The sequence below is a fragment of the Stigmatopora argus genome, chromosome 19 (assembly GCF_051989625.1).
Source record: "Stigmatopora argus isolate UIUO_Sarg chromosome 19, RoL_Sarg_1.0, whole genome shotgun sequence".
In the NCBI taxonomy this organism is placed as follows: domain Eukaryota; kingdom Metazoa; phylum Chordata; class Actinopteri; order Syngnathiformes; family Syngnathidae; genus Stigmatopora; species Stigmatopora argus.
In genome coordinates, this window is record NC_135405.1 from 6,456,618 (window position 1) to 6,472,782 (window position 16,165).

The 16,165-nt window shown below is 43.1% G+C and overlaps 1 protein-coding gene across 2 annotated transcripts; it reads left to right on the forward strand.

Annotated features, from left to right (window-relative positions):
• Positions 1-392: 392 nt before the first annotated feature.
• ism2b (isthmin 2b) lies at positions 393-15,688 on the forward strand. 2 transcript variants are annotated; one of them, XM_077587299.1, is made up of 7 exons: positions 393-438; positions 2,552-2,666; positions 8,316-8,564; positions 11,938-12,262; positions 13,618-13,755; positions 13,837-13,905; positions 14,881-15,688. In XM_077587299.1, the coding sequence occupies exons 2-7, from the start codon at positions 2,556-2,558 to the stop codon at positions 15,396-15,398; spliced, it is 1,410 nt and encodes a 469-aa protein (XP_077443425.1). In that variant the 5' UTR covers positions 393-438; positions 2,552-2,555; the 3' UTR covers positions 15,399-15,688. The 2 variants fall into 2 exon arrangements, with proteins under 2 accessions (XP_077443425.1, XP_077443426.1); XM_077587300.1 differs by lacking the exon at positions 393-438 and adding an exon at positions 2,035-2,290.
• The last annotated feature ends 477 nt before the right edge of the window (positions 15,689-16,165 follow it).

Consider the following 16,165-nt stretch of genomic DNA (forward strand, 5'->3'; position numbering starts at 1 on the left):
TTGGCCAAGGTTGACAGGTATGAAATCATCATAAATCTCAGTTTTTTTTGCAGGACTCTTTATTTTTCAAAAGATGCCTGTCATCGGAAAGCCTTCTAAACACAGACATTGAAATGAAACCATGATGAATTGATAGTCAGTATGGAGAGCTTGTTTACAAAATACTCCAAATCTTTGCCAGGAAAACATGCAAAAACACTCCTGAAGTGGTGCAAGGAACAAAGAAAGCACAGTTTAGAGGCATTGGTGCTTGATCAAAATCAATGAAATGAGCCACGTCTGCTGTAAAGCTTGAGGAAAAAGCCACGGCCTTTCATTACGGCCTGTTGGTGGGCCGGCTCGTATTTCTTCTAGACTTGACGCGGATGGAGATGAAGACGGGCATCAAAACGCCGGCGGCTACCCAAAGGACAACAACGAGCCAGATGTGGTTGTGCGGTATGTACTGGGACTGGACCTTCACTTTGTCACCCTTCACGTCCTTTAATGTGTAGTTCCTGTTGTGCTGTCTGAATTTTGGTTACAAAAACAAACAAGCATGGCAGGTGTGGCTCCTAGAATTAAAAAGAAAAAAAAAAATACATGTGAAAACAGGATAGGGCGTCAGCAACTGTATATTTTGCATTACATTTTAGTAGATTTAGTTTAGTTGTTTTACTAAAATTCATAGAGAACTTTACCAATGTACATTTCTTATAAATGTCCATGTGTAATCACGTCATTATGCTCCTTTTTTTTGTAACTTCACACTCACACTCATACCTAGGGGCAATTTTGAGTGTTCAACCAGCCTACCCCTGCATTGTTTTTGTTATATGGGAGGAAACCGGAGTACCCGGAAAAAAACCCACCCAAGCCCCGGGAGAACATGCAACTCCACACAGTGAGAACCCACCAGGGATGGAACCCTCGACCTCAGAACTAAACCGGTTCTTGAGGGCTGCAGTGGGTGCAGGTTTTTGTCCCAACCAATCCAGCTCAGGCAATTTGACCAATGAGATTTGTGCAGAAAACAAGAAGCACCTGACTGCAACCCACTGATTGCACTTGTAGGACAACAGATTGGTGAAAAGGTGTCCTCTTGATGGGTTGGAATGAAAACCCGCCCATAGTTTGGACAACCCTGCGCTAATCACTCGCTTAAAAGCATAACACTCCCCCCCAAAAAACATTTTTTGTAGTGCAGAATCAATTGGAAGTCTTATCTCATCTCATTTTCTGAACCGCTTTATCCTCATTAGGGTCGCAGGGGTGCTGGAGCCTATCCCAGATGACTCCGGTTCCAGAGGCGGGGGACACCATGAATCGGTGGCCAGCCGATCGCAGGGCTTAAGGAGACGGACCACCATGCACACTCACACCCATACCTAGGGGCAATTTAGAGTTTTCAACCCGTCTACGCTGCATGTTTTTGGGATATGGGAGGAAACCGGAGTACCCGGAGAAACCCCATGCAACCCTAGGAAAACATGCAAACTCCACATAGTAAGATCTGGACCTGGGACCAGTGTCCAATCAGCCTACCATGCGTGTTTTTGAAATGTGGGAGGAAACCAGAGTACCCAGAGGAAACCCACACGGGCCCAGGGAGAACATGCAAACTCCGCACAGGTGGACGTGACCTGGTTTTGAACCCAGGACCCCAGAGCTGTGAGGCCGACTCACACCCATACCTAGGGGCAATTTAGAGTGTCCAATCAGCCTACCATGCATGTTTTTGGAATGTCCGAGGAAACCGGAGTACCTGGAGGAAACCCACGCAGGCCCAGGGAGAACATGCAAACTCCACACAGGTGGACCTGAACTGGATTTGAGCCCAGGACCCCAGAGCTGCGAGGCCGACGCCCTAACCACTCATCCACCTGGCCACCCAATTGGAAGTATATAGCCGTCAATTGTAGCCATTGGGTTACGCAGTGAAGTATATATACTGTACTTTTACGTTGGTACTTTCCACACACAGACGCAGCTGTTAGTAATGATCACCCCCTCCCCGCGCACACACACACACAAACACACAGACAGGCATCCACTTCATTTTAGAACTTCGGTCCTCGTAACCCGCGTGCGTAAAAAGGCACGTTTTACCGTCAACCGGATGGCGTTTAAGCAACAGGCGCGTCAATCGGTGAATTTCAACTCCACGATGCCTTGTTGACGCATGAGCCACGAGCTCCAGATGTCCGTGCATCGGAAGAAAACACCCACGACGCCGTGACTCACGGCTTAAAGTAGTTGAATAAGCGGTCGCCGGTGCGGACGGGGAGTTCTGGGCTCCATTTTTTTTGGGGTGTGTGTGTGTGTGTGCTCCTACTTAAAGCCACCGTGCCGAAGCCGTGTGGTTTTATGGGGCGGAGAGGCGTCGAGCTGAAGCCGCCGCCGCCGCCGACACATGGATAGCACGCGTGCGCATCTTCACCGAGTGGCACATTTTTGGCCAAGCGTTTAAAAGCTTTCCAAGTTGCCCACGCGCACACGCGACCAAACTTAGTCGCGGAGAGGATCTCCAAATACTTTTTTTTTTTTGCCCACATTTGTGCTCGTCCTCCAGGAAGATGCGTCAGGAGGTCTTGAGGAGACTTCGGGGGTCCCTTGTCATCTTCTGCCTGCTTCTTCTTAGCTTGGTTACCGGATTCCCAAGCAGACACAGAAATGCGGCTCATAAGGTATGTTTTTATTTATTTACTCTTTTGGGGTCTTTTTTTAAAACAAGCTATTAAACCAGGTGGGTAAACAAGTCAAATGCAGGTTGGGGAATTAAATTAAGCCTATTACAAGTACTATATTTAGGAATTTTGGTTGTTTTAAGTAGGGGGGAAAAGTCCTGTTATATTGAATTGGAAAGTAATGCAATTTAAAAATTTCTGTGTCTGGTTCACTGTCTTAAATGATGTACACTATACCTTCTTTGTTGAAAACGGTTTAATTGTTTTGTCAATTATTATATATGTGGCTGGCAGAGAGAACCATTCCATTCCTAAGCAAAGGTAATTATAAATCCAATTTATTTCACTTTAAAATTAAGCAAAGCTCATTCACAGCAGTGCCAAATAAGTTTGGACAACTAGTAACAATAATTTGTAACAACTAGCGCTTAGACTAACAATTATAAATGAAATTTTCAAATAATGAATGAATCATAGTTTTAAAAATCTTTCTTAATTTATTTCCCTTCAAATTGGTACATTTTAAATGAACAAGGAAGAAAATGCATACATTTAAACGGAGGACGGTTCAGATTTGTGAGGAAATCATTGTTTTTCTCTATAATAAATCATATGAGAACACTTGGTGAAATTCTGATGACAACTTTTGGTTCAACAGAGTAAAAATTATTGAGTTTGTAAATATAGATGTCGATCAATTGGGTAATCGATTGGTTCTCGAACAAAAAAAATGTAATATTACATTAGAAATGTCTGCACAGTCCACATATTTCCTCTTTGGGCGCAACTCTCTTATACACATAGTATAATAACATTTGCCATAGCTCTACTACAACAAACCCATCATTCTTTCTCCATTTTATAGCTTGCCGCCCCTTTCGAGTGTTTTTGTTGCACGTGGAGATATTTGGATCAAAGTATGTTTGTTTCGAGTTCAGCTGACACTGCTTGTGTGGCCTCCAATGGATGCTCGTTTGACTCCCACCCCCCTCCCCCAAAAAAAGGGGGCTGCAGTTTTACCTTCACCGTGACCAACAGGGTGTGTGTCCGCAAGTGCTGGATGGAGAGATTAGTCGAGGAAAGAGAGGAGGAGGGGAGAGCCGGTAACGATATGCTTATGTAACCAGATAAGACGACCCTTCTGAATGTGTCGCGTTGCAGCTGGGGTCAAGTGTCATTCATCTGATTGTTTATGTTGCTCTTTTTTGTGTTAATGTGGAATTTCCTGTTTTGGGGTGCCCCCCTACATAACACAAGAGGAGGCGGGTTGAGCTGAATATGGAGATCCGTCGGACTGGTCTGTTTTCCCATCCTGACCTTTCCAACCTCGGCGTAATTCGGCCATCCGTTTGTTTTCACTTTTTGCCCTTTTGCAAAAAAAAAATGGCCATCAAAGGGGGGCAGTGGTTTATTGTTCTTCTGTAATGGTTTGGAAAGAGCCAAGTACAGAGGCCTTTGATATGTGCATGCATATAAATCACAAGTGCCTTACTGCTCGCTCGCATTCTCCACACCCCTCAAGGTTCCAACTTTATCCTTCACCTCAATATTGGCTGGATTCATCTCGTTTCCTCGCTTCCGTAGTGCATTCTTGTACGTTTCTATAAAATTCAGTCAGGGAAACGCGCACAATTACTTTCTGGCAATTCTTCAGCCTTGAAATATGCGTTACCGCACAGGTTTTTTCAAAATGCAAGCCATTGACTGATTTTTTTTTAAATTTGACTTGCAGACAAAAAAGGGATATGTAAGTACTGTAACAGGGAATTAAAATCAGCTCGCTTCACAACATTTTAGTGTAGTGATGCGGTTCTCAAAAGTGTGCTCCCTCTAGTGTTACGTTAAAGATTCATTATATTGAAAGTTCTAATGATATTATTCCAATCTGTTTGGGCAGTTTAGTTGTATTTAAAAAAAATATTATTTTTAGAGAGTTGGTTCATTTGGAAACATCGTTTAAGTATAATGCTATTTAACTCGATCCTTAAGTGTATTATGTTAATATTAAATGTTAAGTGTTAATGTTCAAACATACATATTTTTTGGATCATAAATCGCACTAGCCATGTAATGAATAATGAAAGGGAAAAAATATATATATTTATAGATTTATATATTGATATATTATTTTGGAAAGAAATAACTAAAATATATTATAAAGTAATAGTAAAATAGGGATTAAAAGACAAAAGTAAGCATCTGTTAATGTCATGTATTAACAGTTTTTTGGGGGATAACTATTGCCTAACATGATATAACAAGTTCTTGGTAGTCAGAGTGAAAAAAAAAGACATGTAAGGGGTATTTGAGTATAAGTCGCAGGCCCTGCCAAACTGGAAAAAGTGCAACTTATAGTTCGGAAAATACACTACCTTTACAACATTGGCATATTTTAATTTAAGATCCAGTACTGACAGCGACAAATATTTTTTGAGTGGTACTTACTTTAAAATGTTGAAGAATCACAGACTAAATCATGTAATAAATATTGTTTTCTTTAAAAAAAAAAAGATGATTACAGTCAGTAAGTAAAACTATTCAAACGGTGATCTGAAAAGCACAAAAAGGTGATTTTTTTTTTTAGTTTCTCAGCTATCTGTACTTTTTTTCCACCTTTGCCTCAATTTCTCAACAAGGTTTGTGTTAGGGTTGTCTTGGGGCCAGGCAGAGGTCCCCCCGACTGCATCCATACGGCGTTCCTGTTAAACACACCGCACGCCGTCAGCCTTGAGGCCTTTGATCAGAACGAAGGAGGAGGAGGCAAGCAGGATCACAGAAGATGAGGGGGAGGAAGAGAATGATATACAATGCAAAAGAACACAGGATCCAGATGTGTAGCAGGATGAGATGAGCAAGATGTGAAAGCATGCAGACGCCCATGTGACTCCGTCGTCGGTGTAGGTGGAAGGCCACGTGTGTAGAAAGAAAGATGAGTGGGTGTGAGTGGACAGATTAGATGCTAATAACAGGAAAGTTCAATTACGGCATTTCCTCCAAAAGTGGCCCGGGTGATTCATTTGCTCAATTTGCAGAGTAATCTGCAGGTGTTTCTTGAATAAGGGCTGTCAGCTGTTTGGTCAACAAATTGTTAGACTTTCATGTTACAAAAGGAGTGGAATGTTAAACTGCCGCACACCAGTTCACGTCTTGGTTCCCATCAATGGGCGCACCTGGCTGAACAGAGCTGCACGTCTAGTGAAGTTTGTACTTGTTGCATGGCTGGAAGACCAAGAACTTCTGTAGTCGGTTTGGCCGGTGATTTATTAATCAAGTTATTAGTTCATTTTCAGCCTAAATTCCGAGGGCTTGATATGTTGGAAGTATGCCATGTTTTGAAATTTCCTTAGTAGTTCAACATTATTAATTTGTGTTGTTACAATACCATTTTTTTCATAAACTCCCATAAAACATGAGAGCTAAAGAACCAAAATAGTTTAACATCAGTTTAACAGAAGGGAAATTACATTAAAATAATAAATAGTTTGTCAATTTTGTATTATTTTGTTATGAAAATGCGCGCCTTGCTGTCTTTTTTTTTAAACTGGTACCCTTCCTGGGTCAGAGAACTCAGGGTTAAACACAAAATCTCAAAATTACATATTTCACCACATTGGTACATTATCTCAGTAGTCGCTTAAAATGCTTGGATTGGATAACTTTATTCATCCCGTATTCAGGAAATTTCGTTGTCACAGTAGCAAGAGGGTGAGGATGCAGAAATAGGAAAGGCATTTTAGACATAAATAGATAGGTAATAAGTAAGTTAATAAATAAATAAATACATGAATAAATAAGCGTGTTGCTGATATATATATATATATATATATATATATATATATATATATATATATATATATATATATCAGCAACACGCTTATTTATTCATATATCTATCTATCTATATACACATACATATTGATATACACACGTGTACATACACATTCATATACATATATAAGCACATATACATACATACACATACATATATAAGCACATATATACATACATACACATAAATATATATAAACACATATACATACATACACATACATATACAAGCACATATATACATACATACACATACATATATATAAGCACATATATACATACATACACATACATATATACATACATACATACACACATATATAAGCACATATATATATATATATACATACATACATACACATCCATATATATAAGCACATATATACATACATACACATAGATCTGCGTACGGTAGGTCTTAACACTCAGCCGTTTGTTTTGTTAAAGAGCCTGATTGCATTTTAGATACTTGTTTCGCTACTGAATGGGTTTTTTCAGTACTTGAATTAAGACGAAAATAAAAGAAATTGATTTTAATTGAAAATTGAATACTTTTTTTATGAGATGTTTGGGCGATTGGTCAACTACAAGACTTGAAGTGAGGTGTTTAAAAAAATGGTATGAGATTTTGGATCTATTGCACTTGAAGACCTTTAACTCTACCATCAACCTTGGTTCCTATGTTTGTGGAGGGGCGCCGGCTTCTGTTCATGTGTCATTCATCATGGTTGACAAGCTTCTTCTCTAAACAAGCTTTTTGTGTTCACATGCTTGCATTTGACCCCCCACATAACTTCTTTATGGGACAATCACAGGCACTGAGTAGAAAGTACGTCCTGTTCTAGATGCCGTGACTGTAAATCAGCCCTTTAGTCATTAATGCAGACATTTACTCTCGTAGCCCCCCCCCCCCCCCCCCCCCCAGCTACCGGTGGCCCATGTAGGCCACAAACTGGTGCAATCTTCAAATTCCAGTCCACTAATATGTTTAGGTCAGTTAGCGTGTTGACAATGAGTGGATAGAGGAGCGAAGAATGACACTTCCTCCGTTTCCCGACTACTTCAATCCCCAGCGCAAATTAGTCAGCTTGATATTATGAATGCAATTTACATCAATTCTATTCTGGTCCTCGCAGTCTTCCAGTAAGGTTAAAATAAGTGGTGGACATGGTGGCCCTAGCTCCGGGCACATACACCAGTGCAGGGGTCTCACGCCTCCCAGGCCCTCTCATTAAAGCTAAAATAGGATCTTTCTGGCACAGACCCCTCTTTGTCTAAGGCCTGGATGCCATGACTGTTGTGGGAAAAAAAGAGAATGAAATACACCAAGGCCGGTTAGTCACTTTGCTGGTGAGGCGCATGCCTCCGGGTCTCTTGTGAACAATCAGTAGCGTGCTAGACATTTTTCACATTTCTTCTGAAGAAGGAATTATCTGGCATATTGCGTCGTGTACTCGGAAATCCGATGTAGTGCCGCATTTGGAATGGCAGAGGCCTATCATGAAGTAACTATCAGCAGGTGTTCTGGTACTTTTCGTCATCCATACCGCGCATCCTCTTAAGGGTTGCTGGATTTGTCGAAAGGTAGACTGCACTCTAGAATGGTCGCCAGTTAGCCATAGGGCAGACAGAGAGACAGATGACCATTCGCACTCTCAATCGTACCGCCACTGAGCGGGAATCGATCCCACGCTTGCCCGAATCAAAGTCCGGCGACTGAACCACCGCAGTTGGCTGTTCTGGCACTTAGCAAATAATAAAATCAAAGTTTGCATCCCCAAAGGTCCAATGTCTCTTATGTGAGCTCATTTTCTCCACCAGGGTCACGGCCACCCAATTCACAGCGATGGGATCCAGTATGACCCTGACGCTTTTGAGATGCAGAACCAGGTGAGAAGTCTGCCGGAGCCCCCCAGTCATCAGAGGAAGTGGACGCACCCCCAGCACCGCTCTGTTGGAGTACTTCCCCAGCCAGAACCCGAGGAAGAGACCAAGCCCTTCATCCTTGATTTGAAGAATTTCCCAGAACTGGCCAATGCTGATTTGAACTCGCAGAACCCCAACATACAGGTGAGCATACCGTGTTTGGGTAAATTGTGCAGGCAGACACATTGATATGATCCCACAGTTCCAGGTTCCCATATCCAGAGCTGCCAACTTTGGTTGAACCCATTTCAGGAGTACCCTTGTCCCATTTCCGGGGTATTTCCGGAGTGAATGCGATTCACGTAAAATCAATATAAAATGTAAAATAAATAAGCATAGGACAATTTAAATCAAACTGTTATTATCGTGATTTTACATTAATTGAAATATTGTGGTTTTGCAAACTATTGAAAAAGTACAGCATAATGAAAATAAGTTTATCTTTGTGTTTGGGTCCTTCTACTTGCGTTTTACAGTCAGTAATTCCGACAAGTGTCACGCCTAAGTTACACTTGCATGTTCTGCAATGCGCAAATGTCTGTCCTTTTGGAGACGGCTTCAACATTGGATATTTCGTCGAATACGAACCAAGAAACTTCTGCGGGTGTCTGGGTTTCTTATTAGAAGTTTCATCCAAATTGCCATCCAAGACTTACCAGTGCTGTGTACTCCTACTTCCTTTAGAACAAGCCCAGAAATGATAGGATTTGTTTCAAAACAAAAGACTGGTGGTTTAGTCAGCCTTAATAATACTTACTTTGCTTGTGAAAAATAATGAAAATGTTAAAAGTTAAAGCGACAGAAGCTACTGGAATCGATTCCGAATCGATTGCCACGCTGAGGTCGCGGAAGACGAATCATGCGTCAGAACGTGTAACTCGGATGATTCACAATGCACTCGTGTTACCGAATTCTTCCGGTTTACAGGGCAGTTGAATCAAGATGGCGGAAGTTGCTTCCCCCAAAAAAATTAGTGAACATTTTTGCGGATTTCCGAAGTTTAGGGAGGTTGTCTGGAGTTGTTGGCAGCTCTGCATATCAGTTCCTATTTCAGTCAAATTATTTAAAATGCAGAATGTGACAACATACCACAACCCAGGACTATAAAAACTAGGAAATATTTTTGAGATCTTTTTGGCTGTCTCTTTAGTCTTTAAAAAAATGAGTGGCCAGCCAAGGATAAGAATGTCCTTATCTGGAAAGACAAATGATGCAGTTGACCTTGACCGTAATCATGAATCTAATATGGTACTCGGTTTCAATGACCTTGTCATTATAGAACTTTTTCTTCGCCGTGTTTTATGCGCTTGTGATTTTTAATTGTTTTTGAAGGAATTTCAGAGTTAGCTACCAAGTTAGATTTATGAGGGAAGTTCAAGGATCATTGGCAGATTTACCATTGATTAATGTTGCTACAAATAATACTACATCATAAATGGTGTCATTTTTTTATAGTCAAGTGTTTGTTTGTTTTTCATTTTGTATTTATTTGCCGTACTGCTTATCCTGACAAAGGTGTTCGGGGGGTGCTGGAGCCTATCCTAGCCAACTATGGGCACCAGGTGGGGGGACACCATGAATTGGTGGCCAACCAATCACAAGGCACGATGAGACGGACAACCATTCATGCTCACACTCATACTTGGGGGCAATTTAGAGTGTTCAACCATCTTAACAGGCTTATTTTGGGGATGTGGGAGGAAACCGGAGTACCCTGAGAAAAATTAACAAAAAATGAAATAATATAAATAAATAAATGGACACTACAGGCCTCACAGTTCTGGGCTCGAGGGTTCGATCCCAGGTTGGTCCCCACTGTGTGGAGTTTGCATGGTCTCCCTGGGCTTGCGTGGGTTTTTTCCAGGTACCCCAGTTTCCATTCTCATCGAAAAACATGCAAGATAGGCTGGTTGAATAAATTGCCCCTAGGTATAAGTGTGAGCATGAATGGTTGTCCGTCTCCTTGTGCCTTGCGATTGGCTGGCCACCGATTCAGGGTGCTCCAGCACCCCACCACAACTCTTCTGAGAATAAGCAGTTCAGAAAATGAATGAATACAGTAATTACCCCGGCCCCTCCAAAAATACACTGTATTTCAGCACAATTAAGTTCATTCTATACTAAGCTGAAATTTCAAGCGTAAAAATCCACCTCTGTAAAAGACAACATCTCCGACATGTTTAGTATCAGTGCATGTGTATGTAATTAAATTGAACAAATCCCATTCATATTACTTCCTCCAAGACTTTAAAATAACCCCCAAAATATTACTTACCCCTGAACTCTTCACGTCCGCACTGTAGCATCTAAGATGACTCATAGAGGTAATGGGAAGTAGTTGCTTGGAAGAAATGCTCACATTATATCCTTGAAAGGGTTATTAGAATGCCAAAACGCTCACGTCTGACTGTGTTGTGTGACGATAGCGTCATCAGAGGCGTCATTCGATGCTTCATTACTTGTGACGCTATTGGAAAAGGGAAAAGTCACTGATGCGCTTCAAAGGTAAAAATCTTAAGATTATAGACGGTTTCAAACTTTTTTTTTAAAACAGACACGTCTTGCACAGTCACATGCCTTGATATAAAATACAATGACTGTCTGTGGAGATGTGTGTCTATCCATTTATTTTTTTGAATAAACTCTCACCTCCGAAACTTGCACTACACGGTTTGCCTACACTTTGTAAATATTAATAAACCCACCATACACCCCCAAGTTATCATTTTGATCAACTTTCAAGTCCTCTGCTAAATGCAGCATTAATGTTCCCTAAGTCAGTGTTAAAATTGAACTATTATAAGGTTAGAATGAAAATGTGATGAAGGTTAAATTATAAATTATACTATTAGAAGATTCAAATGGTGAAACCGTCATTTTGTTGCTTTTTTGATCTAACATGAACCGGAAGTTGTTTCGTTTCTAGGGCATCAACTTTTGGCGACGTAAAGTCTGTGCGAGCACATTTTTTTTGCGTAATATTTGGCGAAAAGTCATAAAATTATGCGATTAAAAATATGATATTACTTATTTTTGGATCACTCGAACTGGTGTTCAGGGTCTGCAGATATCAACTCTTGGTGACATTAGGTCGCTGTTAAAAATGTGATTTTGTAATCATTTTGAAGGTTTATGGGATTCCTGCTGATAAAACTTTGATGAGAATGACTATTGTTAATATCGGCGACATCGTTTTAAATTCAAAGATTTTCAGATGGTGATTTTTTTTCAATGCAAAAATTGTGTGGTAGCTCAGAAAACGTTGGAAAACAGCGCCCTAAGTGATCAATCAAAATGGCTGGCAGATTTACATTTATTTAAAGAAAGGACATTCGTCCAGGATTTCATAAATCCAAACATACTCCATGGCTTATTTGTTTGTTTTTTCTAAAATGTTGAAATTCGAAGAAGACAATTCCAAATGGAATTTTAAATATGTGCATTTTTGGAAAGCACATCAAAATGTGATTATTTCAGATGGCGATGGACCTGTAAGAATCTCACTTTCTCATTTCAGGTCACCATCGAGGTAGTGGATGACCCCCAAATGGAGATGGAAATGGACCTGGCCAAGGACAATGACTGGATCGCATCCTCGTCTTCCTCCCCCTCTTCTTCCTCAGTGGATTGGCTTGGAGGAAAGAAGCTTTTCTGGCCTCTTTTCTGGAGTTACACCGACTCCGGGGAGGACGGAACCAGCCGCTCCACTTTAGAAGAAACCGGCGAGGAAGAAGAAGAAGATTATTCTCTGTACGGCAGCGAGGAGCCCTCCCTCAGCGGAATCGGTGGCGACTGGGGGAACTACTGGAACGAAGGCTGGGATCCAATACAGACCTACTACGGTAAGCGTCTTCTTCCTTCTTGACCAGACTTTAGCCCGGCGATAAAACCCCTAAGGCCAAATATTTGGGAATGTGGACTAGGACAAAGCGGATAATGGGAATAGCCGAGCCGTGTGGAACAACAGAGGGGGGTTTTTCACAACGCCGCACGCCAAACAGTCCCAGAGCGGCAAACAATGTCGGCGTGCGAGGCAGGACGTGCGCTGGACCATCCAAACATTGCGGCTTCTGGCCGCTTTGAAGTCGACACTGGTCGCGATGGTCGCCTTTTGAAGATGGCGCCGATGCGCTCGCTAATGGCAGCGTGAGGCGGCCACTGTTCTCGGAGACAAAACAGCCCTCTGCTTGTGGACAATTAGAGGGCGCATTGGGAACGCAGACTGACAGGGGCCATTCCGATGGTCCTTTCATCCTCGGCCGGGTCCCCACGGGCTCCCCCGGCATCCCAACGGCCCTCTCTGCCCTTTGCCGCTCGGCCTTTTTGAGCCCGTTGGAGAATTTCAAAAGGGGGTTGGGGGGGATTTCTCGTGTTCCACATCACTATCTTTCCCCCCTCTGTTTTGCCTGATCTGCAAATGTCAGCTCGCAATTGGTGTTGGAGGCAAACGGCGAGTAGAAAGAACTCATTTCGGCGGGCACGACTCCCAAATGACAGAGCGCGTTGTGAAATCGGCGTCGCTCGCGTTGGAGCAGGTGCCCCGAAAAACATGTTTTGCCCGTAAACATTTCCCTCACTCGCAAGCCGGAGGCAACAATGCCCATTAAGTGGTCACTTCTGAGGACTTAGCGCACATAAATCAAGGACGTCTAACTGCAGCTTCTTCTGTAATTAAGACGCTCCTGAGACCTCATTCCCGTACGGCCACATGGCGAGGTGGCAACGCCTATAAAGTCAAATTGGATGCGTGCTACACCCAAGCTGGTATTTCTGCACCCGCTGCCGCCTTTAATCAAGAGCGGCTTGTTTTCAGTGTTATTAACGCCACAAGAAAACGCGGAGAGCCGCAGCACAGCTTCGCTCTCTAATTTCACTTCAGGCCTCGCAAAAAAAGAATTTGGCTCGGGATGGGAAAGGTTAGATCAAGAGAAAATGGTCACTTCTATGGAATGACATCGCCTGGAAACTTTGAAACACATTCTGCTCAAGTGCACGTCGAGTTCAGTGCACAAATTCTGGAACCTTTGGGTTCGTGATCCCCATAAATCCTTTTGAAGATTGTTGTTTTTCACTGCCAGGCTACTCTCATCTTCGCATGAGCTCTGTCAACATGTCAATTATATCGCAAACGCGGTTCGTAGTTTGCCAGGGCCGCAGGGCTGCTATTTATCCGGATTTGTGTTCGCGACTCCCGCAGAGAAGGAAACGGACGAGTGGACTCCGTGGTCTCCTTGCTCGGCGACGTGCGGACCCGGCGAGAGGAAAAGGACAAAGTCCTGCGGCTACTCGTGTACGTTGACGGAAGCCGCCAAGTGTGACCTGGAACCCTGTCCCGGTGAGGGTAGACAACCGCATGAGTAGCGATATGATGCACAGTTTCAGTCGGTTCAACTCCAAACTCATTTTCTACTCACAGGTGAGGTCAACACGGTGGTGGAGCCTTTTCCTTTCGATTTGGAGAATGGCACCGAGCCATTTGGAACAGGTCAGTGCCTCCTTTGAATTCATTTCAAAACCTCGATTGGTCGTAGCTCGTGAAAAGCTTAAATGAAAACACATTACAATCATATACCAGTCATTTTCAATCGATATAGGCCACAAAGATAAGCATTTTTCATACCACTACCACGTACCAATCAGGAGACACCCTGAATTGGTGATATATTTGGAATCGATGCTGCTTTTCCGGCCTTGTATTACTAAATAGTTTGATTAAATGATGGCCCATATATCAGATTAGATTAGATTAGATAATTTTATTCATCCCGTATTTGGGAAATTTCATTGTCACAGAGCCTGAAAATACAGACACAGGAAAAGACATTTTAGACATAAATAAATAGGTAATATATAAGTTAATCAATCAATCAATGGATATATAAATAAATCTATCAATAAATATATAAATAAATGTATAAATAAATGTATAAATAAATAAGCGTGTTGGTGAAATATATATATACAGAAGTGCTTTGCTATCACAGGCGTCAACTTTTGGCGACGACCACAAAACTGCGTTTTGCGTAATATATTAAGAAATGGATGGGAGAAAAAGTCATGAAATGGCAAGAATAAAATTGGTACATTAATTATTTTTACATCACGTGAACCACAAGTTGTTCGGGATCTGCAGACCTGCAGTTGAACTTTTAGCCATGTAAGGGCAGTGTGAAAAAATCTGATATTGAAATTTTTTTTTTGTTTCTATGATTCCAGTTGATAAAAAAATGATTAGAAAAACTTTATATATATTTGACAGTTTTAAATGAAATCTTCAGCAATGCAAAAAGTGTGCCACAGCTTAAAAATAGTTGCGAAATGCCATTTCAGAACTCCCATCTGCCAGCTGTCAGCGTGAAAATAAAATAAATAAGTCAGACCTGTGTGTAATTGGCCGGCCCGGAAAACACGGTAATTGCAATCGTGGCGCATGTTGTTGATGGTGTCATCTTTGCTCCAGATGTGGACAGCTGTGAAAAGTGGCTGAACTGCAAAAGCGACTTTCTCCAGCGCTACCTCCGGCAGGTGTTTCTGGAGCTGCCCAGCTGCCCTTGCTCCTTCCCTTCCGAAGTGGCGTACACGGTGGTCAGCGTCTACGACGACTCCCGCGGACGGACGTTCCGATGGCGCGACGCCAGCGGCCCCAAGGAGCGCCTCGACGTCTACAAGCCGTCTGCTCGCGGCTGCATCCGCTCGGCGCTCTCCGGCGACTCGTCCACTCTGGCGGCGCAGCACTGCTGCTACGACGAGCGCGGGCGACTCATCACCAGGGGCAAAGGCGCCGGCATGCCCAACTTGATCAGCACCGAGTTCTCGCCGGAGCTGCACTTCAAAGTCGACGTGCTGCCCTGGATCCTGTGCAAGGGGGACTGGAGCCGCTTCCACGCCGTGCGACCGCCCAACAACGGCTTGGAGTGTCCGGAGAACCCCCGCCAGGACGTGTTCATGAACGAACTAGAGGAGGCCAGAGAGTACTGACGGACCACGGCCAAGATGGCGGCCTACCTTTCAAAGTCATGTACCGTTTGTCTCAAGCATGCGGCAGCCGTTTACTCTCACGCGTTACCAAGAGAAATCCTACCCCGATCTCCTTTACACGAGGCGCCAACGAAGGAAGCCAATGGCACAAATGGCGGGGAATGCAAAATTGGAGATCCTCGTATTCAGTTTTGGACCCGCTACTGTCTTTCTTTGTGTTTACTTCAAGATCCAGATCACGTTTTGTGTAGTTTTGACTCGAGGGAATGGAGACGTACAGGTTGGTTGGTTGGTTGGTTGGTTGGTTGGTTGGTTGGTTGGTTGGTCGGTCGGTTGGTTGGTTGGTTGGTTGGTTGGTTGGTTGGTTGGTTGGTTGGTTGGTCGGTTGGTTGGTTGGTCGGTTGGTCAGTTGGTTGGTTGGTCGGTTGGTTGGTTGGTCCGTTGGTTGGTCGGTTGGTTGGTTGGTCGGTTGGTCAGTTGGTTGGTTGGTCGGTTGGTTGGTTGGTCCGTTGGTTGGTCCGTTGGTTGGTCGGTTGGGTGGATGGTTGGTTGGTCGGTTGGCTGGTTGGTCGGTTGGTTGGCCGGTTGGCCGGTTAGCCGGTTGGCCGGTTGGTTGGTTGGGTGGTTGGGTTGTTGGTTGGTTGGTTGTCCTCACTACCAAGATGCTAGACTCTTAAACAGAAACCCCAGTTTTGACATCATCTGGAATCGAGGTTGTGAATGGTGACTAGATGTTTATAAACCGCCATTTTGTCACAATCGGAAAA